This window comes from Lates calcarifer, linkage group LG24 (assembly GCF_001640805.2).
Source record: "Lates calcarifer isolate ASB-BC8 linkage group LG24, TLL_Latcal_v3, whole genome shotgun sequence".
Taxonomy (NCBI): Eukaryota; Metazoa; Chordata; class Actinopteri; family Centropomidae; genus Lates; species Lates calcarifer.
Genome location: NC_066856.1, coordinates 14,099,548 through 14,121,605, shown reverse-complemented (window position 1 = coordinate 14,121,605; position 22,058 = coordinate 14,099,548). Strand labels below are relative to the sequence as shown.

At 41.5% G+C, this 22,058-nt stretch overlaps 1 protein-coding gene across 7 annotated transcripts in view; it reads left to right on the top strand.

Moving 5' to 3' along the window:
- The window catches only part of cacnb2a (calcium channel, voltage-dependent, beta 2a), an 84,886-nt gene that overhangs the window by 59,811 nt on the left and 3,017 nt on the right, over positions 1 to 22,058 (top strand). For 4 of the 7 annotated variants that reach the window (XM_051066652.1, XM_051066654.1, XM_051066655.1 and 1 more), the window contains 11 exons: positions 6,962 to 7,081; positions 13,188 to 13,310; positions 13,419 to 13,555; positions 13,668 to 13,744; positions 14,077 to 14,210; positions 16,718 to 16,798; positions 16,912 to 16,970; positions 18,004 to 18,113; positions 19,792 to 19,943; positions 20,925 to 21,020; positions 21,574 to 21,756. In XM_051066652.1, the coding sequence (XP_050922609.1) occupies positions 6,962 to 7,081; positions 13,188 to 13,310; positions 13,419 to 13,555; positions 13,668 to 13,744; positions 14,077 to 14,210; positions 16,718 to 16,798; positions 16,912 to 16,970; positions 18,004 to 18,113; positions 19,792 to 19,943; positions 20,925 to 21,020; positions 21,574 to 21,756 (1,272 nt within the window). Of the gene's footprint in view, positions 1 to 3,641; positions 4,429 to 6,961; positions 7,082 to 13,187; positions 13,311 to 13,418; positions 13,556 to 13,667; positions 13,745 to 14,076; positions 14,211 to 14,410; positions 14,431 to 16,717; positions 16,799 to 16,911; positions 16,971 to 18,003; positions 18,114 to 19,791; positions 19,944 to 20,924; positions 21,021 to 21,573; positions 21,757 to 22,058 lie in introns of those variants that run through there. The other 3 variants (XM_018695350.2, XM_018695348.2, XM_051066653.1) reach the window with 3 other exon arrangements.

Genomic DNA, 22,058 nt, shown 5'->3' with positions numbered 1-22,058 from the left:
CTGTGTCTCCACAACCTTTCAGGCGCGGCTGCTGACACCAGAGTAAAATAGAGAAAACTCTAAATTCTGGTGAAAGAAATTAGGCTGTCATGACAAAAATAATTAGCCGATACACATGAATGAGCTGCTTTATAGTTTAATCTCCTCTCCAGTATGTATTGCCTATTTACTTCACTGCAGCAGCAGTGCAAGTAGTAAGGGCTGCGGTCTAGAAAATGCACAAAACCAACCTCCCCCTCTCCAGCAAAACAAGGCAAGAAAGCCAAAGCCTCTGGGAATCCTTTGAGAGATGGGAGATGAAAGAAGCAGAGGAAGGGGTCGGGATGGGATGAAAAGCCACGGACAAGGTGAGAAGAAGTCTGAATGGGAGAATAGGGAGTGAGAGAACATTTCTGATGTAGTGTGGATTGTAGAAAGCCTATATACACAGTGTGTAAGAATTTAGGTAAAAATGTCTGAACTAAGGACAAGTCAAACAAGGGGGTCCTCAACTATGACAGCACTTTATAGCTCACATGCACAGCCTTTATTTTCTGCATGACTACATCTCTCCATTTTCATAGAGGATACTTAAAGAGAATAACTCCTATAGTGGCTGAAAATGAAAAAGGAAGCTTTCAGATCATGAAGAGATTCCCTGGTGTAAGTGCTTCATTCACTATAAATGATTCTGTCAGATGCAGGAGGCAGCAGCGACTGACTCACAGCCTCCTGTTTCACTGTGGTAATAGCCACTGTGACTTGTAATGTTCTAATGTAATGATCGCCGCGCTGCTGCTGCATGTAGAGGTCATTGGTGGTCTTACAGCAAGGACCTCTGTCAATTGAATCAATGAGAGCAGTATAGCGACCACAGGACCACTGCCCTTTCCATCTCTCTTCCTCTGACCAATGCCTCGACACGGCCACCTCTCACACAACTCTGTTTCTCAATCCTGTCTTCCCAGGCTGCCAGTGAGGATTTGCATCCCTTTTTCCCTATAAAGTAGGATTAATATTGGACGATTCTGCAAGACACAATTCAGTAAAAAAGTAGTGAGCTGTTTATGCAAAGGCAAAGGGTGTAGAGGTTGTGGTGGTGGATGGGACTGTGACGCTGCATTGTGTCATTTAACATTGTTTCCATTTGTAAGAGGTTTAGTTATTTCACAGGATCAGTACGATCATCAAAATTGGCATGTGTCATCTTCTGGGGGCCATGAACTTCTGTACAAAACGTCAAGACATTCCAACCAATGGCTGCTGAGACGGATCAGTCTGGATCAAAGTGGTGGGCCGACTGACCTTAAGACTGACATTGCCTTCCCTTGAGTGTTGCCACTGCTTTTTTCTGAAGTTTTGTATTGTTTGGTTTTTATTGTTTCTTGGAAATCTTTGCTTATGTTTGTGTACAGTAGAGGAAGACAGGGGGACATTGGGAGATGGCTTGAAACAAAGGACCCCACCAGGCTTTCGGTCCATGCTGAAAAATGTCTTGGAGCAAGACATTAGATTTAAACAGAGCTGTGACTCTTCTCTGCTGTACCTCTCCTCATGGATCAACGCAGTATCATACTGCAGTTAGATTATTATTAGTGGCGTGTGTGTGGGTGACACAGTGCCGTCAGTATCAGTGTGGCAGCAGGTCTAGAGGTCAGTCATGTCAGGCGCCTGGAGGCTCTTTTCTGTCGCTGTGAGTCTTTGTCAGTGTTGCCATCAGACTTCAGCCTTCACAGCTCCACCACCTTCCTCTCCGGGCTCCACAGCTCCATGTTCAGAGCATCTGTGTCCTGCCCTGAGAGCTCTAGTGTCAAACCACCTTATTGAACACATATGTGACCCTTGCACTTTGTCAAATAACAGGCAATGCATGCATACTGTCGTAGCTGCAGTGATTTGATGTAGAGGTTTGATGTCTCTTGTCCACCATTCCCATCCATCTCTGTTCAAAACATTTGGCTCAGGTAATCGCCCTCCTCATTATACTAATTGGTCGTAATGAGCTGAAATCACATTATTCTGTCCTTTCATGTTAGATGTGTCATATTTAAGTGCACGTGTCTTGTTGAAAAGACCCTGCGCAGATGGAGGAGGCGTGTCATTGATTGGTTATGATAAGCACCACTGATTAGCGTGTCATCCTTTGATCTACAGTTAGTGCTCCACAGGGAGTGACTGCTGGTCATAAACCAGTGCGCCCATTTCAAATGCCGGTCCCACGGGCTGACCCCCTGACTCCTCTGACCTCACACAACCTCATGACCGGTCAGACAGAGGAGGAGCATGACGCGTCAGCAGTGCCAAAAAAATGAATGAATAATCCCTTTGCAGGGTTTAACTTCGGCCAGTCCTTTATGAGGACAGGAAATTTTTAATTAACGCAGTAATTATTCTCATTTGTCCTGTGTGGCTTTGCGATGCGGCGCTCACATGTAATGAATTACTGCTGATCTGACAGGCAAGGATTTAGAGCAGCTTTCACCTCAGAGTCCCTGCTACTGAGAGCAGAGTGAAGAGGAGATGATTTAAAAAAAGATGCAGTACAATATATTTAATTCTTATTCCACTGTCATTCTTTGTCTTATACACAAGCATACTCTATCTATTAGAGCTGCAACTGACAATTATTTATATTATCTATTAATCTGATGGTTATTCTCTAAAAAATGATGGTTATTATCTAAGAAATACAGAAAATGATGAATAATATGAATTAGAGTGACATTGTTTTGTCTTGTTTGTCTAAAAGATGTTGAATTTACAGTGATGTAACAGGGAAAAGCAACAATTACCACATTTAGAGGTTGGTACCGGTAGTGTTTTCCATTTTTCTTGAAAAATAATTATCAACACAGTTCCCAATTGATGGTGTTACTAGTAGTTTGGTGGAGTTTTGACATGCTAAAAGTCATGTGATTAAGCACAGTCTTGTAATGAGTAGTAAATGACTTTATTAGTCAGCTGACAGGAAATTGAATTAAACATTTCACCATTCACCATCAGACTAAAATGCAGATTTTTAGCAATTTAAGATTTTGCAATGACTGGATATTTCTTTTTAAATTATTGCATTTCTCTCCATTTATCTCCATGTAGATTTCACATTCAATATAACAAGAGAGTTTTGTGTGTTTTTGTGCAGCAGTGTTTGGACTTTTGAATTTGCACCCCAGTAACCAGTTAGAAATATGAAAAGAAACATCCAGTTCATGCTCTAGATAATGATAATTTAAATCAGTTTCCACTTTGCATGGATACTGGTTGATAAAAAATTAAAAAGCAGAGGTAAATGGGCATGAATTATTTTTGGCTTCCAAAGGAAGGCATGAAAGGAGAAGCTTGAGAACCACAACATGAACTTATAATGGGAATAATGATAATATGATTTTGAAGTAAATAAATTCTTCATTTCTTGGAAGATGGTGAGATGTGACATCTGTTTTTCAGCAGCTATAAACAGCTCATATCAAAGGGGATGATGTGTGTTTATATGTTAAAAGAAGAAAACAGTATGCACAGTCGATGAATAGTATCAGTATCCAAAAGCACATGCACTGGCTAGCACTGAGGCACAACGAGCAGATGGATTGACTGTGAGGGGTAACTGAGGAAAAAAAATGAGGGGAGTGACAGAGGAGGAGGAGAGGGAGGGGTGGGTAGAGACAGAGATAGAGAGGAAGAATCACTGAAGTAGCACGGGGGAGACAAGCTGAGACACGGACAGTGAGAAAGAGGGAGCTTGCAGCACCTGAGAGGCAGCAGCAGCAGCTTAATTAGCATCAGGGGGAGAGCTGGTCACAGGCAGCCACATCAGGACTCATGTAGAGAAACTGCGCTCGTGGAGCAGCACGGGGAGGCTACAGCGGAGGAGGAGAACGAGGCTGGAGCCAAAGCTTGAGCGAGAGGATGAGAAGCATCGCTGCCACCTGACTCATACTGGGAGTCAGCCTCAGCACCTGCAGCTGCAGTCTGAGCACTCCGGCTATCAAGGAGACTGGGGCAGACGGGGAGAGAGCTGCTGAGATTATGCGCGGGGCAGAGAGCTCCTGTGGATTCCCCATCTTTGGCAACGGCAGCAGCAGCAGGAGGAGCAGGAGCTGTGGCTCTACAGACAGCAGCAGAGCTAGCTGGAGCTGCAGCAAAACAAGGAGCTCTGACTCCAAAGCTATTTATTTATCAAGAAATGAAGGTAGCATTTACAGCCAAGGTGTAACAGGAACCAGCTGTCAATGTAGCCACAGTGTTGAATGTACCTGTAGCCAGAGCAGTGACGGTAACTGCAGAGCTGGTGCAAAGGTGCCCACAGCAGTGCAGTTAGGTGTAGTTGTAGCAGTAGCAGGGGGGGCAGTGGCTCAGGACACTGAATGACCAGCGTGGCTGATGAAGGCCACCTGGATCCGCTTGCTGAAACGAGCCAAGGGAGGTCGCGTCAAGAGCTCCGATGCCTGTGTAAGCAGATTTTGAGTGTGTTTACGTTTGTGAAAGTTGGTGCTTTTTGTGTGCATGCGCTTGTGTCCTGTGCAGTAGGTCTGTGTGTCTCCAGTGCATCCATCAGTCCATAGTGTTGGGGTCAGTGAGGCACAGTTGTGCATTGCCTGGTGATGATGAGACGCTGGGTGTTGTTATCAGTTATGGCTGTCAGATTCTGGGCAGAGCTCCATATCACCTCCCTCTGACCCACTGGGACGGTGTTCTTGATCACGCTCCATCATTAGCCGTGACCTGATGTAATAAGTAGAGCTGTCCAGGTATGTTCACCTGTGCTTCTCAAGGCCAGATGTAGCTCATAAAAAAGATGCTAATGTGCAGTAATAGCCAGTTTAGGACATTTATATCTCATGTGAAATGCTGCATATTAATCATGAGCAGCGTTGAAGAATCCAACGAAACAACACATAATTCAGATGCTTGTTGATGTTTTGAAATCCACTGAGGGATGAGTACAATCATGAACGTGATGACAGCAAAAGCAGCCCATGGATAGTTAATGAGCTTGCTTTCAAATGAGTTATTCATATCAGGTACAAAGCAGGGAGGATGAGAAGCACAGAGGCGATTGACAAGCAGCAGTGTTTTATGTCAGATGCACGACATAAATATGAATAACCTTGTGTTATATGCAGTAACAACACTTGTGTTGTCTCTATACATACGTCAGGTAATGTAAGTGGAGAGGAGGGAGAGGTATGATCCTCCTTTGTATGTATGTGATGGCTGGGTAATTCTAATCAGGCACAGAGTGAGGGAGGCTATTTTTAACTCAGACAACAGAGTGTAATGGTGCAGTGAGATGAATGAAAGACCTTGTGTGAGTGGCGTAGTAGTGTGCAGGTAAGGATAAGGATCCCACTACCTTCACTTAGTTAAAATCTACCTGATTATGGTAATGGGAAATTGTTCTGTAGTCCATGTGAAAATGCTGGTATTCATTCCCACATATGCAAATTAAAATATTATTTATTTATTTTTTCCGTTTTGTTTGGATACACTTTCAATCCAGTCAGCTGTAGGTTACATTAGTGCTACTATACATAGCCAAAATGCAGCAGGTAGCGACACATTTACTTAAATTTTAGTTAAGACCAGCATCTGACTCAGAGATTTTTATTTTTTATTTTATTTATTTATTTATTTATTTTTACCTCAGTGAACTAGCATCTTGGTAGTTTAGTTTGTTATCCCACGTAAATAAGGCAGTGGCTAAATTTGGTCAATGATTAATAAAGCTAAATTGGTCATGCTAAAGGTAGGCTAACTAGCCTAGCTTAGCAGAGTAGCAGTAACTGCTATCTTGACTTTTGACTCCAGCAGAGGTCATGATTTGGAGTGGTTAAGCAATAAATCACATTTTAAAATATAATAACTTGTGAATTAATACATTTCAAAGTAATTATTAATAAATGATAGATGGGCAGCTTGATTCTGCCTCCTGTTGCTATGTTTTTTATCTCATACTTATAACCCTCAGCTTTCTCAGAGTTCAGTTTTTGGATTGTGTCTGTGGTCTGTATCCATAACATTTGTTATTGTTGTTGTAAAACAATCTGTCTTAAAAGACATAAAGTGAAGTTATTACATCCTATCCATCTGTTAAACAACTTTAGCTTTTTTGTAGGAACTGTTCTCTGCCTTGGTAGGATGAAGTGCTTTACGTCAACATACACACTGATCTATATAGCAATAGCGTGCAAATGTTGCTTTACCTACTTCAGCAATTATTTATGATGTGTTTTCATGTTGCATATAACAAAATATGTAATGTAGTATGTGTAGTGGTGTGCACCAGTGCACTGCACTCAGGAGTGTGTGTGTGTGTGTGTGTGTGTGTAACGTAGTAATCTTGTGTGTACTGGTATGTGTGAGGCGGGTTGTTTATGAGTAGTTCTGTCGCAACCACATATCAGACAGAGACAAACTGGGACCTGGTGTTCTTCAACATTTCCCCCAGAGTTTGTCACACAAATATCACAACAAATCTGGAGGCGAGCGGCTGAGAGAGAGCTAAGGATAGAAAAAGAGCTGCTGGTGATGTGATTCTATGAAAGACAGTTTGTGTCCCTTGGCACGCTTTCTCAGAGAAAGAGGAAGCATCCATTATTTGTTACAGATCCAGTCAGCTCCGGTGATTTCTTGTGTTTATGTCTCGGGATTTGATAGCAGAATTACATGCCTGCTCATTTTATTAAAAACAGTGTTTGTGCTCATTATTTCATGAAGTTAACTGAGATTCCTTTGATGATCACAGTTTAACACTTCAGTCTGTGTGGGTGTGCTTACACATTTCTAAGTTGCACAACTTCCAAAGTTGAAGAATTAGGGCAATGAAAATGAATTATTGTCTCCAGTGTCTTCAAGAGGCTCTGAAGCCCAACACTGCTTTTTCGGCTGATAACACCTGTCAGTTTTAGAGTGTGAATACAAATCGACATAGTTAGGTTTCAGTGGATGTTTGTCTCTGACGTCTTGCTGTTTGTCTGCACAGGGTTCGGCCGACTCCTACACCAGCCGTCCATCAGACTCCGATGTGTCCCTGGAGGAGGATAAGGAGGCAGTGCGCAGAGAGGCAGAGCGACAGGCTCAGGCACAGCTCGACAAGGCCAAGGTTGGTATCTTACACTTACTCTGTCCAGTTTCTGCCTACTGAAACATGGCTTCCATGGGCTCCAACGGGGATATGTCAGGAACGAATCGGGGGCCAGGTGTGTGTTTAGACTCTGATGAGAAGGACGAGCAGTCAACATCTGTGTGTGTTTTTAGAACATCTATGGAAAGTGAGGACTTTCCATGGTACCCTATGGAGTTTTTGACCACTTCTAACATTATGTAACAATGTCTTTACAAGTTGGCTCCAGTTTTTTTGTATTGTGAAACCTTCCACCTATTTCACACTATTCCACTGATGGATAGTTGGTGGCAATCATGAGAAATGAAGCATAGTGATGCACCCAAAAAGGCAAGGAAGAAGAAGACTGCATGCTCACAAACATGCAAAAGTTACATGATTTAAAATATTACAAAAATCAGTTTTGCAGGTGTTTTAGGAGGAAGGAAATCCATTCAATGTGTTTGTAAGACCTTAAATATACACATAATGTGTTTTGGTGAGATTCTTTAGACCAGGTTTTAGGGTTAAGGTTTAGTTTAAGTCAGGGTAAGATTTGGGGTTTCACATGTAGTTGTGATAGTTAGGGTTCTGGGCAACAGGATACATTATGCCAATGATGGTCCCCACAAGTATAGAAGTACAAATGTGTGTTTGTACAGACAAAAACTGGTTTATTATGCTTGAATGAATGATGGCAGGCATCACTCAAACAGTAACGTAAACTTTACACTGGCCTGTTTGTTATTGGAAGATGATGCTTCCTTTTTGGTTTCTTTTCTTGGGCCTACATGTTTTTTTTTCCCTGCAGTTATATTGACAAGCAGCTTAGCTTCTGTATTTTCATGTTTGTGGGGTGAGGTCAGGCACAGTCAGTTTTCAGTCAAGGACAGGGCTTTATGAGAGAAATGGTCCTATCAGTGAGAAGACCAGTCTGGTCAAGATCTCTGTGTAAAGTTTGTGTAACTTGACTTGAAGAAAGGGTTTCATACTTTTGCCCTGCCCAGCTCACCTCTCCATCTCCCAAGACTTTGAAATGATCATTGTAAATCACAACCAATCTAATCTAAACCTGGAGTACGATAAGTGGACAATGCTGCAGGACTGACTATGAGACTGTAATAGCAGCAGGATATTAGAGATGATTTCAGCTGGTTTCTCAGATGAAGAAAGGGCCTGTTAGGGGCCGCTGATGTGAGAGGTTAGGGGCCTCGGAGGGCTCAGCGTCAGTGTTTATCAGAGCCAAGCCTCGCCTGCTCTGCTCTGCTCTGCTCTGGGCCACAATTAGCAGCATATAAACAAACACACACACGGCAGAGCAGGCTTGCCTCTGCGCGACAGGAATTGCAATCAGCGCTCGCTTACACAGAATCACTCAAATCGCTGGCACTGTAAAGATTCATGCCTTTGATCTGTGAAATAATGCTGCTATCTTCAGTACACATTCTGTCCATTTCCTGCTTTACAGCTCATTGGATATCTCTCAGTTTTCTATTTTTGCATATTAATTCAAGCAAGTGTCTGAAAAATTGGTTTATTGTCTTTCATTTGGCTGTTTAGTGTCTATTACAGCTAATTTGCTCATTAGCTGTAAGCTGAAAGCTTTAGGCTGTCCATCCATTGTAACAGACATTTTCCTCCTGCACTGTGTCTCAGAGTAGCTCATAGCTGGCAAAGACAGATCATTCCTGCTGATCTATGTTGTTATTTTCCAGAGTCACCCTCTCTGGCTCACTAATTAAAAAGATAAGTTGGCTTTATAGATAACCTAGCATAGATAACCCCCGCTGGCATTTTACATGACAGATGACTAGTAAAAAATAGCTTCTCAGTGGTCTGGCCACCAGAGAGAGAGAGAGCAGGCTGGGGTCAGAGGAAGTGCAGACTCTCTGACTGTGAGCCTTTATGGGCTGTAATTCACAAAGACTTCCCTAACATACCACTGATATTTGTAAGTAATGAGGATATGGTTGATGCCTGTAATGTTAAGTACAAGATTTCTCATTGTTGCAATGTATTTTTTCACATGTATTTACATATACACACAAACTAAACACCATCTGTTGTCTGTAATTGACTTTAAACTAGGAACTTCACCAGTTTTACACATCAAAATCAGTTAAGCCAATCACTGGCTTTACTGCTTAGCCTGTAAAAACAGTTGTTTATTGTCTTCTGTGGCTCTGGAAGTTGTGTTGTCAAGTCTGAGCAAATAACCCAAATGATGTCATGAGGGGTTATCTCGGCCTGTGTTTAGAGACCACTTGTTTTTAACTGAAACCATGCATTTCAAATGAGGTAGTTGCAGTTGGAAAGTTGAGGGCTTTTACCAGACAGGGAAGGATTAGCCAGCATTTGGATATTTTGACCTCTGCTACATTGATTTTGACCTCTTTGTTTTTTTAATTTGTCTCTTGAAAGTTGGTTGGTTGAGCATTTATTCAAGGCAGAGATCATCTTGCGCTTATGTCATCTGATTTAGACTGGTGTGATGAGACTGTGAAGATGTATACTGCTCTCATGTCTGTAACAAAATCCATACAAAAATCTATGTAAACAGCAGAATCAGTCTTTCCAAAATGTCTTAGCTATTCCTTTAAAACCATTAAAACTAATGCAACTAGAGGTAAGGTAAGGTCTAGCTGCTGCCAGCTGAAGTGGTGATGTAGTTCAGCTATCATCGACGAGTCCTGCTTTCTCTGAAAGGAGTGCTCTCAGATTTCACTTTGTCAATTCACAAGCTTTAACTCACCAATGACAAAGGAAACAATATGTGTGCACTTGTTGATTTTGTACACAGACATTACACATTTAATGATGTATGATAGCAAACAAATTATAAGTACAGTTTAGCTGTTAACTCCAGGCAAAACAATAACTGGTTGCTGCAATGGCTTAGTCATTAACAGCCTTTATTTATCATTACATGCATGCCTACAAAATACTAAGGCAACCTTGGATAACTACAGAAATATCTTCCCACATTAAATTAATGAAGGTTATGATTCCCCTCATGCCATAATAATAAATTTTACAGACTCTCAGTACAGCCTAAGGCCAGAGCACAGACCTGAGGAGAATTCATTTCAAATCGATCCACAACATTCAAGGTGAAACAATGTGGGAATCTTGATTTATAGCGTGTGTTGCTAATGGAGAAGCTGTGGCATGTTACACTGCAAATGAGCAACAGCAAGGGCAGGTGTTCACTTAGTCAATGTAAGTACAGAAAGGACTGGGAGGTATTATCTAATGAAATATGCATGGTGTGATGTGATATTGTGACGAGCGGCATGTGGTGTTAATTGGCTGTGGTCCATAGCGCTGCCTCCCAGGGTTCCCAGTCACAGATAGGGCTTCTCTAGAGCTGGTTATCTCTGTCTTATCCGTAGTCTGCCTCTTATCTCCTTGAATGTGTCCTCTCTTCTCACTTCCCATCTTCTGCTTCCTCTTCTACTTGCTCCCCCCCGTCCTCTATCCCTCTATCCATCTCTCCTTTCTCTTTTTTTCTCCCTTCTATTCCCCCTCGTCTCACACTTCTTACCCGCTCTCTAACCCTCCGCCCTTGTCTCTCGCTCACTGCAGTCAATATGGCATCCATAATGAAGGCCTGTGTTACGTAAGAAGCAGCCAAGCAGTATGGGCTTGGTCAGGAGATGTAGAGATACTATACAGCAGTGTAAAGGTGCCATTATGTACACATCCTGCAGTCACCTGCGATATACGGCGGCATGTTAGGACATGTATGTGTGCGTGATTGTCTACAGGTCTGTAAAAAGTCATTAAGCCTATAGAGAGCTTCATCTGCCAGCCTGCCATGATGGATAAAGGCGAGCAGAGCAGCTGGGAGGGAGGAAAGAGGCAGCGGTCCATGAGACAACTGGAGGGAGCACACACATATGTACTAATGGACCACATACCTTCATGCAGCCATGTGACTCAATGCATGCAACGCCAAGGACACCCTGTCCTCTACAGGTCCTGGCACTGCACACACTGGATTGGATGATCTCCTCAATGGAGATGTCACACACACACACACACACACACACACACACACACTCACAGCTTACAATCATCAGTCCATGGCATATTTACATTGCTGTCCACATGAGGAAAATGATTCCAGGAGGATTTCACTAATGTATTATTTCCATAATCCCTCATAGTTCATCATAGTCACTTCACACCTGTTGTATTTCAATGAGGCATTAGTGGACAGTGAAAGCCACAATGAAGGAGAACACTTGTCATCTGTAAAGACCCTCCTGGAGCCCGCTGATGAATTATCTCCATAATAGTGAGCTTCACTGAGATTTGAGATCTCAAGTAGCGTTCAGATCTAAGCAAATCCATTCAATTCCACCTCCCTGTTCAGCTGTTGAAGGTTGAAGGTGAATGGGAAGGTGCTGAATGAAAAATATTCAACTTTAAAAGTAATCTTATCTTTTACTGTGTCCTTAAACCACATTGATTGATTTTCACCTAATCGATGGGAATCCAATATTTACTCTTCTTTTACCTGTTTTTTTTGTCTCCAAAGCAGAGTTAAACATTTAGTCAACAGCACAACTCTGACAGCTCATGTTGCTGTGTCCTCTGTTGTAAATGTTTGTAACGGTCTGCATTTTTCAGCTGGTTCTTGAGTTCATCTTCCCCCATGTGACCAGGAAATCAATTATTGCCACTCTAAACTTAACTTTATATTAATATAGATATCTACGTTGTTTCTTATACTTCATGTACACTCTTGACACTGAACTAAAACAGCTGTGGAAATTAGTTCAACCTGTTGGTACATTTTATTTTTAAGTTTCTTAGGGAAAATCTGATTGTAGGACTAAGATGAAACCAGCTACAGCATGACAGGTTTGAGTCTTACTTTCAAAGCATTTTTCTGAATCTGTATAAGGTCTAACATAGTTGCAGCATCAAAGCTCTGATCTACTGGGTTCAATTTGGCTTCCAGCTAAATATCACACACCCTTCCACCCATCTTGTTCTCTTTCATCTTCAGGTAAATATTTAGCGTGAGTGTACACTGGGAGATTACTCTAAGCTACGTCCCTGTGCATTCGTCATGGCTTTCAGTTGACTTCTGTCATGCTTGTCCCACAGTCAAAGGCAGAGCAAATGTAATCTGGTTAAGGGCATGACCATGTTGCCAACTGTTGCTTCCATCACTGCCAGGCTGGCTCCAAGATTATGCCCAAAAGCATTTTATGTAATTCTTACAGGGATGTGTGTCTTATGTGGGTACTCTAGTCTTGCAACACAAGTCCAGAAATCAAGTTTAGAGTCTTTGTCTGCGAGCGTATGGTTTTCCCATTACATTTTTTCATGACGTGACCTTATTAAATTGTAGTCAAATCCCTTTTTGTGGAAATGTAGTGCGTCACTATGGGCAAAGGAGATTTGCTCTTGCCTTGTGCAACAATATCTGTGCCTGCAAAGAGAGTCAAGTTGCTGTTTTACGCAGTATGTGGACAATCAGCAGTGTTAGGTGGTTATATCACAGCCTGCGGAGGTACAGGAAACATTTCATTTGCTGTATGCATTATCCGAATGGACTGACCGTTTGTCCCAAAGAGGGAAGGTCAGCAGTGATCAGATAGGAGGACCAATATTGATTCAGCCATTGTAAAGATTGTGGAATTGATTCATGAACCATTTACCCAAGTGCTGTTCTGTGCTACTCGTAAGCACAAGACAAGAGTCCTGTTTTACAGTTGGTGTTGAAGTGGTGATTGCGACAGACGCTAACATGTTGCATCATTCTAAATTGTAAAGTGTAAGTGTTTTAGCCTGTGCAGAGAAACTGTGCAGCAGTCACATCATTCATGGAGAGATCACTAAACTAATTCTGGATGAGTCAGAGCCTACATGTATCCCCCACCCAGGGTTATTTTTACACCTTGCGCAAAGACAAGAATCACAGCTCACCGATGGATGAAAGATGAAAATTTTAAACATTTTAAGGAACAATTCTCTGCTCTCTTGTGGGTATTCTGAGGTTCTGGGTCTGGATTTATTCCAATTTAGATACAGTTACAAACATATATATCTTTTGCACAATTTGACATTTCAGCTTTGTTTTTCCTGGCAGACCAAACCAGTTGCATTTGCTGTTCGCACAAATGTCAACTACAGCCCAAGTCACGATGATGATGTCCCTGTGCCAGGCATGGCCATCTCCTTTGAGGCTAAAGACTTCCTCCATGTCAAAGAGGTGATGTGATATTCAACATAATAAAGCTGAGGAAAATAAGAATTATGATAAGGAGAAGGAGGAGGATGTGGAAGGTGATATATGACTGTCTTTAATTATTCTATGTAGAAATTCAACAATGACTGGTGGATAGGACGCTTGGTGAAGGAAGGCTGTGAAATCGGTTTCATCCCCAGTCCAGTGAAGCTTGAAAACACTCGTATCCTCCAGGAGCAGAGAGCCAAACAAGGCAAATTCCACTCCAGGTAAAAAGCCTAATCTGCACCAAAGTCCTTTGTTTTGGCTGTGAGATCATCTTCAATTAATTTTGACTTCTTAAGTGTTGGTTCACATTTGAAATAATCCCTCTCATTTCAGTAAATTGGGAGCAAACTCATCTTCTAGTTTAGGTGAAGTGGTTCCTAACTCACGGAAATCTACTCCTCCTTCATCTGGTGAGTAGCTTGATGAGCAAATTTTAAAACTGCATCTTCATACTTAATAAATGCCTTGATCTTTTAAATCAACTTTTAACAAGTGAATTCGAGTTGAAGGTAAGATTCAATAGTTAGATTTTTCATATTTTATATTTCTACCTGCAATAAAGTTGTTATTTTTCTGTCAGTTACATGTTTTAATGGTCATAACTGTACTTTTCAGTGTTTCATTTGGTCTCTCTGTGTAGTAGCTACATCCTGTGCTACTGTTGATGTGAAATGTAGCCGTTACCTGTGACCTCCTGTGCTCACCTCTGTGTGATGGTGCTCTTGTCTGTCTGTGTGCGTAGCCATTGACATAGACGCCACAGGCTTAGACCCCGAGGACAATGAGCTTCCCGTCAACCTGCGCTCCCCTAAAGCCAGTCCAAACACTGTCATGTCACCCCTAGCAAAAGAGAAACGAATGCCCTTCTTTAAGAAGGTAAACCGTACCACCCCACGCTCTCCTCTTCTCTGTCCGTCCGCTCGACTCTGACTAAAAATGCCTGTAGCTGCTCGGCCTCACTCAGCGCCCGTCCTGTTTGTCTACACCACCGTCCTTGTCCCCTCGGTGTGCACCCGGCCATTAGCATGCATGCCTGTTCTTAACCTCTCTCTTTCTCCTCTTCCGTCTCACCACAGCTAAGCAGAAGCAGAAGTCGGTAAGTGGTGGTGTGCAGTGCCACCGGCACAGCAGGGTCTGGGGGACGACCTCCGTGGTCTGAACTGTACAATACCTCTGTGATTCCTGAGCAGAGACTCACCTCTGTGCTGACCTCTCACTCTACTCACTCCTGCAGTCGTCTGTGTTGTGTTTGTGATTGTTTGTGTTTGTAAGTGAACTTGTGATCCTGATTCAGTGAGACTTCAGTGTGAACAGCTTTTAATAAGATCAGCTCATTCACTTTCTTGCTCCAAGTTAGATGAGAAGATTGATACCGCTCTCACATTCTCCATTAAATATGAAGCTGGACTCAGGAGACTCAGCTAGGTTAGCTTAGCATAAGCATTGAAGGTAAGCAGCCGGCCTGGCTCTGTCTAAAGGTAATGTGTTATATCTCTTTTATTTAATCCACACAAGAACTGAAAAATAATGTTATTAAAAACAAACATGACATAGTGTGTTAATTTGTGAGCGTTAGAGCTGTTTGTTTTTTTAATACCTATGGACAGAGCAATGCCAGCTGTGGCTTTATATTGAATGGACAGATATTTGAGAGGTATCCGTCTTACCATCTAAAGACAACAGCTAACACACCATAGTATTGTCACAACATAGCCCCTAAAAATTTATATAAAATAATATTGAATTATTGCCGAGGCGCTGTTTCCCATGATTACACTGACCAAGAAATCTGAGGTTGAACTAAGGCTACCGAAAACATTTCAGCAGAACCACACTATCCATTAATACTCTCATGTTAGTCAGCAGTAGTGTGCATCAGTTCCCACAGTGTCCCAGGAGAAGCCCAGTGACGACAGCAAATGTTAGACAGAAAGAAAATGTTTAGAAGTGGAGGGAAGAGGAGAAAGAGGGGGCGATAGACTGTAACATGTCGTCTGCTGAAACACTTGTCATTTAGGTAACACAGACTGAGAGAGCAGCTTAAACATTAGGACAAATAAGGCCGATTGAGATGATGACAGTAAAACAGTAACTGTGTAGTGAATGCAGCAGTCCTTTTAAGTTATTAAGAGGAGGAAAGAGTCAGCCCTCTCTGTTTCCCAGCTGTCTGCTCTCCAACACAGCTTCAACTTAGATCATGCTCTGGTTTTGGTTCATTAAAAAAGAAAAGTACTTTCATTTTCCTCCGGTGCACTGGCATGTCCACACATGCTTCAAATGTGCTGCTCTGCAAGACGCCTGGGACACACAGCAGCATCAGGTTCACTGTCTTGATGCACTTTGTCAGAGAATGAGTACACAATTAAAGGGTTGTAAAGGTAGGTTCCTTCCTAAATTATATATATAAAAAAAAAGACTTTTATTCAGAGAGAGAGCGAGAGAGAGAGAAATAACTTGCACAGTTCAGAGAGTAGTATTAACTTCCATAAATTAAATTGCAAAAGTCAGATTTAAAGGAATAGGAATTTTGGGAAATATGCATATTTGTCAGCAGTTAGCTTAGCTTAGCATAATGACTGGAAACAGGGGAAACAGCTAGCCTGGCTCCGTCCAAAGGTAACACACCCCTCTTAAAAGCACAACTTACCACTTTTACACAGTTACAGAGACAAAATCTAAAGTGTTATATTGTGGGCTTTAGAGTTTCAATCTTTGTCCTAAGCTAAGCTATTGAGAATGCAAATAAGTGTATTTCCAAATGTAAAACCTTTCCTTTAAATCTTCACCAGTGCTGTTTCTCATTATCAGTTGTCCCAATTTTGACATTTTCCTTTAAATCCATGCAATTTCAAAACTACTTTTGCAGAACATTTCATCATCTTGCCAAAACCCCCCAGTGATTGATTTGATTCAAAACTGTGGCTGTTAAACAAACTGAGCTCCCACTTTGTCCCAGCAGTAGTGCAAGTTTTCCTACCTGTGTCCTAATTTCTGAAGTTTTTCAGTTGTAGCGTCTGTCGATCTCCTGTGGCTTCTTTCCCCTCTCTGACTAACTTTTCCTGTTATATGTTTCCCTCTTTACCCAGTGACTTCTGAACCATGAGATGAGAAATATAATGTGTCATGAAACGTTGTCTGCTTTGAAATTTTCACCAACCTGATGATGTTAAAATTTGTGAAGCCAAATCTGTTATAAATCAAAGCTTGCTTGTGTTTTGTCAGGCAAGCTAAGACGTCCCATCTCATGGTTCACGATGTTCCAGTGCTTTTAAATTGTCTAGTTCATTGTTGTTCCAAACCCTCAAGTGATTTGTGATGGTGAGTGTTTACTTTGTCTCCATAAATGAGTGCAACTGTTTTTCTTCTTCTTCTCTTCTCTAAAGACGGAACACATTCCTCCGTACGACGTTGTGCCTTCCATGCGGCCCGTGGTTCTGGTTGGACCGTCACTGAAGGGCTACGAGGTGCATCAGCTTTAACATTTAAAACACAACACGTCTTGGTTGCTCATCTGGGATTTCATTAGCAAATGTGCTCGCCTTTAACTGTTTTATCTTGTGAATTTCCTCGTCCACAGGTGACAGACATGATGCAAAAAGCACTGTTTGACTTTTTGAAACACCGATTCGAGGGAAGGTAAGTTCCCTGTGACCTTTTGAAATACAAGCTCTCATCCTGCTTCCTTCCTCATTCCTCCTCTCTCTCCGACTCTATAGGCTGGTATTTATCTGTCCCCTGAGGTTAGCCAAGGGAGTGTGTAACAAGCTTGTTTGGCCTGGAGATGTGTGCTGCTGCTTTAAATAGTCCCTCTCCATGTCCTTAATAGGCCATAGTGGGCCCTAGAGCAGAGAAGGATTCTCCTTAGTCAATGTTGAGTCCATCCACCCATCCAGAGCAGAAAGGCCATGAAGTTAAACAACATTAAGATCCACTCAGACCATCAGCAGCTGTGGATAATGCTGTTTATTCCCTTCTGAGCCCTGTTCGTAAAACATGGTTTAACCAGCACAGGCTACATGTTATCAAGCTCCTATTAATCATCAACCAGTTTTAGTTCTTCAAATGTAGTTAGAGGTTTAATGTGTCAGTCTTAGGTGAATTTATCTTCAGTAACAGAGCACTCTTATCTTCAAAGGCAACGAGAGTAGTGGATCATATCATTGCATGCATGAGTATACATCTAATTTTATCACTCTTGTTACTGTTGTTTCTGTGCTCCATAGTTAGTTAGTTTAGTGTTCATATCATATCACAATATAATATATTTTCTAGTTCTGATAGCAGTTAAAAAATTTGAAGTTAAGAGGTTTGTGTCTCTCAGTTACTCGTTTAAAATCATCTGAATATTTTTCATTAGACCTCTAGAAAAAGACTCATTTTTTATCAGGAAATTAGTTCAAGCTTAGGTTTTCACCCTAAGACAGAGCCAGAAGGCTTTAGTATCCATATATGAAGAACAGGGATCCAGATTTATTACACTCATTTACATGATTTTTCAAAAATCTACACCTGTATTTTGTTTGTTTTAACCCACAGTCTCTGCTCTTTATCATACTCTCTGTCTTTGACTCTGAGGTTTTGCAGCTGTTTGCATTTCCTTTACTTCTGATCTTAACATACAACAAGAACAAGTGTATGTCTTATCTGGTTTTCTCGTCTCCTGTCTTAGAATATCAATCACTCGTGTCACGGCAGACATCTCTCTTGCCAAGCGCTCAGTCCTGAACAATCCCAGCAAGCACGCCATCATCGAACGCTCCAACACACGCTCGAACTTGGGTAAGTTTAGGATAGAAATCACCGCAGTGCTTGGGAACATCTGGTGTTTTGATTCATAATGTTTTCAAGGAGACCAGCTTATGCAGAAAAGGAAGGAAACGATTAAAGAAACTCTCGACAATGGTGATGATAACTCCTGACGGCCCGGAGTGGCCTTGGCCAGTTTCTTTTGTTAGGAATGAAAGATAGAGCATAAACGCACGATAACAAGTTCAAGAACTGCTCTGATTTGACCAGGTTTGATTGGGGTTTAGATGTGATTAGAATGAAACAGATTCCTGAGTCAAGCAGAGGTGACAAGGCTAATCTTTGCTATGTATCACCATAAGCATCAGTCGGCAGCTGCAGCAGAGTGAGAAGTCCCAGGAAAAGCATGGGCTGAAAGCATAAAGTCGATTATATGTCAATTTTTTTATGATTACACAGAGGCACCACACTGACACCTCAGTTTGACGCCAGAAAGGCTAAGGCTACCACCTTCACTGTCTTTTTTAATGATGCATTAGGGCTGAGAGCTAAGAGCTAAAACTTTCACTCAGTATTTTACCCAAAGCTTTTTATTTTAAAAGTACCACTTGGAGTGTGTTTAGTCATTGTACTCGCACTTTTAATGCCCTGTGGAGCCTGAAATCTTCACTCTCCTATCAAAAAAATGAGCACATTTGTTTCTGATGCAGATGAAAAATTTCAATCAAAACTGACTCTGGCCTGATGCTGCTGAAGCCCTTCCTCGCTTCAAGTTATAATAAATGATTTCAGGAAAAACTCAGCATTGGAAACAAGTGAAATTATCTCACCCTTCAGGCACATTTTAGAAGGAAAATGAGAAGTTGTGAGTCACTTGTCGTCTAGATGAGCTTTTAGGTTGGAACATTTTCACGTTATCGGTTTACTTCAGACTTGGTCGTGACAGGAAGTCATGAAGCCTGGCCGTGATTCTCTCAGACTGGGACTTGTGCCCTGCTGTGTTATTTGTAGGATTGTTTTCGCAGTCACGTCGTCATCTGTTGGAGTGGGGGTTGTGTGATGTAACAGTCAGTATTTGTTAGAGGTAACAGAACATGGCTCACTGTTCCTCACAGAGCTATTAGTCTCCAAGCCTCGTCCCTAAAGTCATGATGTCTTTTGAATATTTAAGTCTCTATGTAACAGAAAGAACAGAGCCAAGCAACAAATCAATGATGCATTTCAGTAAATAAAGATTCATTTTGATAGCTCTTTAGAGTAAAGAGTAACAAAGGTCTTCACAATAAAATATTATTGTATATTACTGTGTATCTATCCTAAATACATGCCAAATACAGAGGGGTACCTGTGTCTTTATGTTTAGACAATTTGGAACAATGTTTTCAGTAAGGGAAAGACAGTGAGTACCCACACATTTGATTATAGTTCCTGAACATTTCACTGCATTTAATTTTCCCTATTTCTAAGGACAACGCATAACATTTCTGTTAATACGCCGTTGTAAGCCAGCTGGCCAGTTTTCAGCTACAGTCCTTTGGCAAGATCTTCAAAAACTAGTGAAGTGACAAGTTAAATACCAGCACAGAACAACAGACTTTTAGTAACATGGTTTGATCATAATTTCATGAGAGAGCACCACTGATGATACCCCCAGATTTGAAGTCAATAAAGTATAATCTCTGTGTTAACACCTGACTCCTTTTGTCTTTAGCTGAAGTCCAGAGTGAGATTGAGCGTATTTTCGAACTGGCCAGGACGTTACAGCTGGTGGTTCTGGACGCCGACACCATCAACCACCCATCACAGCTGGGGAAGACTTCCCTCGCCCCCATCATTGTCTACGTCAAGATCACCTCCCCCAAGGTGAGTAAGACAATTGTATTTATGCAGTGATAAATGTGTGATATAAGTGAAAGAGAGAAACAAATAGAGATGTCCTGGATGCATACGCTGTGACAGAAAATAAGGACAAATGTTCCCTCTACTCTCACAGACATATTAGTCAACTCCACTGGTTTCTGAGTGTGTCTGCCTTGTTGATGTGTCTTGTCACTGCTCATATTGTTTTCCTGTAACCGAGCCTGCTCCCTGGCTGTGATTTTAAATACAGCATGTCAGACGTGACTGCTCGTTTGAAAGTGAGCCAAAGCATGAGGGAACTGATTCATCACTCTGACCTTCAGCATGTGTAAAAAAGGCTCATGATTCAGTGATCGATAAAAAACACAGGCATTTAGGTAACAGAGAAAATGTGAAAAAGCATAGCTAAAGAGATTCAAGCTTTAAATCAAAGTGGCAGCAGTGTGAATCACACTCAAAGTGGGATATAATAAACTGCTCCTTACCACCTGTCCTCCTAATTTCACCCTGCTGCAATATCATATACAGCCAAGCTTAAAGGGATAATGACTGTATTATGTAAATGTATTTTTACAAGTTACATATAAATAAAAATATTCTGTTACAAGTAAAAGTCCTGTCTGAGAAGTTTAGAGAGGAGATTTCTCTGAACCACTGTTTTAATCTTGAACAATGCCTTGTATTTTATAAGATCATCTTGTGTTTTTTAAATTTTAAATCCTAATCTGAAAATTAACCAACTGTTAAATAAAAAGTACAATATTTCCCTCTGAATTGTTGTGGAATAGAAAGATGAAGTAGTATAAAATGCAAGTACTCATATAAAGTACGAGAACCTCAAAATCCTTATTACTTTCTGGATTTTTTTTGTGCAGTATGAAATCAGTTTCCACAGACTTGATTATTGTCTGCACAAAGCCTTAATTCAGTTTTGTCCAGAAATCATGTCTGGCCTTGTTGCCCTCTGTCCTTATTTGCCTTCAGGTGCTTCAGCGGCTCATCAAGTCCAGAGGCAAGTCTCAGGCCAAACACCTCAATGTCCAGATGGTGGCAGCTGACAAGCTGGCTCAGTGCCCTCCTGTAAGTCTCCACACTCAGACCCAAATCAAAGCTGATTTGAATCTAGTATTTTAAATAACCTGGAGTTTTGTCCTGTTGAGATGGTTTTGGCTCTGGATTTTAGTTTTGTGCATATCTGAAGTCAGATTTTTTTTGAGAGCTTTAGAATTCCTGCCTGTTCTATTTCTGTTCTTCTGTAATCAGCTTAGTTATTATTTTAGAAAATGAAGCAAGCACCCCAGGCTTGTGAAAGCGCAGGCATAATTTAATTCAAATAGCAGTCCTTATCTTTAGGGACTTACTGTTTAAGATTTTCTCTGAATTAATGCCTAATGCTATTTAGTGTTTAATTCAGTGGGTTGTTTCTAACATAGTTTTGACATATTGTATATGTATTTAAATCTGAGTGATTCTTTACAGATAACGTTGTAATGTCTATTAAGTTTCTCAAAACAATCTTAGAATCAGAGTCTTTTTATTTTTAAAATACACTACAGCACCATCTTGTTTTGTTGACCTCATCATGTCTCCTTTCCATTTTATTTAACTTTGACTGCACCCTCCCCTTTCTCAGGAGATGTTTGACATCATTCTCGATGAGAACCAGCTGGAGGACGCATGTGAGCATATGGCTGATTACCTGGAGGCCTACTGGAAAAGCACTCACCCCACCAGCTGCAGCCCCCCCAACCCACTGCTAACCAAGCTGCCCACAGCCGCCCTGCCCTCCAGCCCAGCCCCAGTCTCCGGCGTGCAGGTATAAGCGCTGCTCACACTGAGGAAGGGTAAATAGACCCTTAGAGAAGATACAGACGTAGCCAGGAACTGGGATGGCAACATGTTTACCTGTGACCCTTAATTTAAAATGCAGTAAATTTTGTATTTCGTAGTCTTGAATATGTCTCCGTGCAAATGCTGTATGATCCCTCACCTCTGCCCTCTCTCCATCCACTGCTATCACTGTGGGAAATATAAGGCTGAAAATGAGGAAAACCCTTATTTTGATGAGGACGACGAGTGAGCTTGACATGTGATTTCTTGTGTGGTGAGATTTTAACT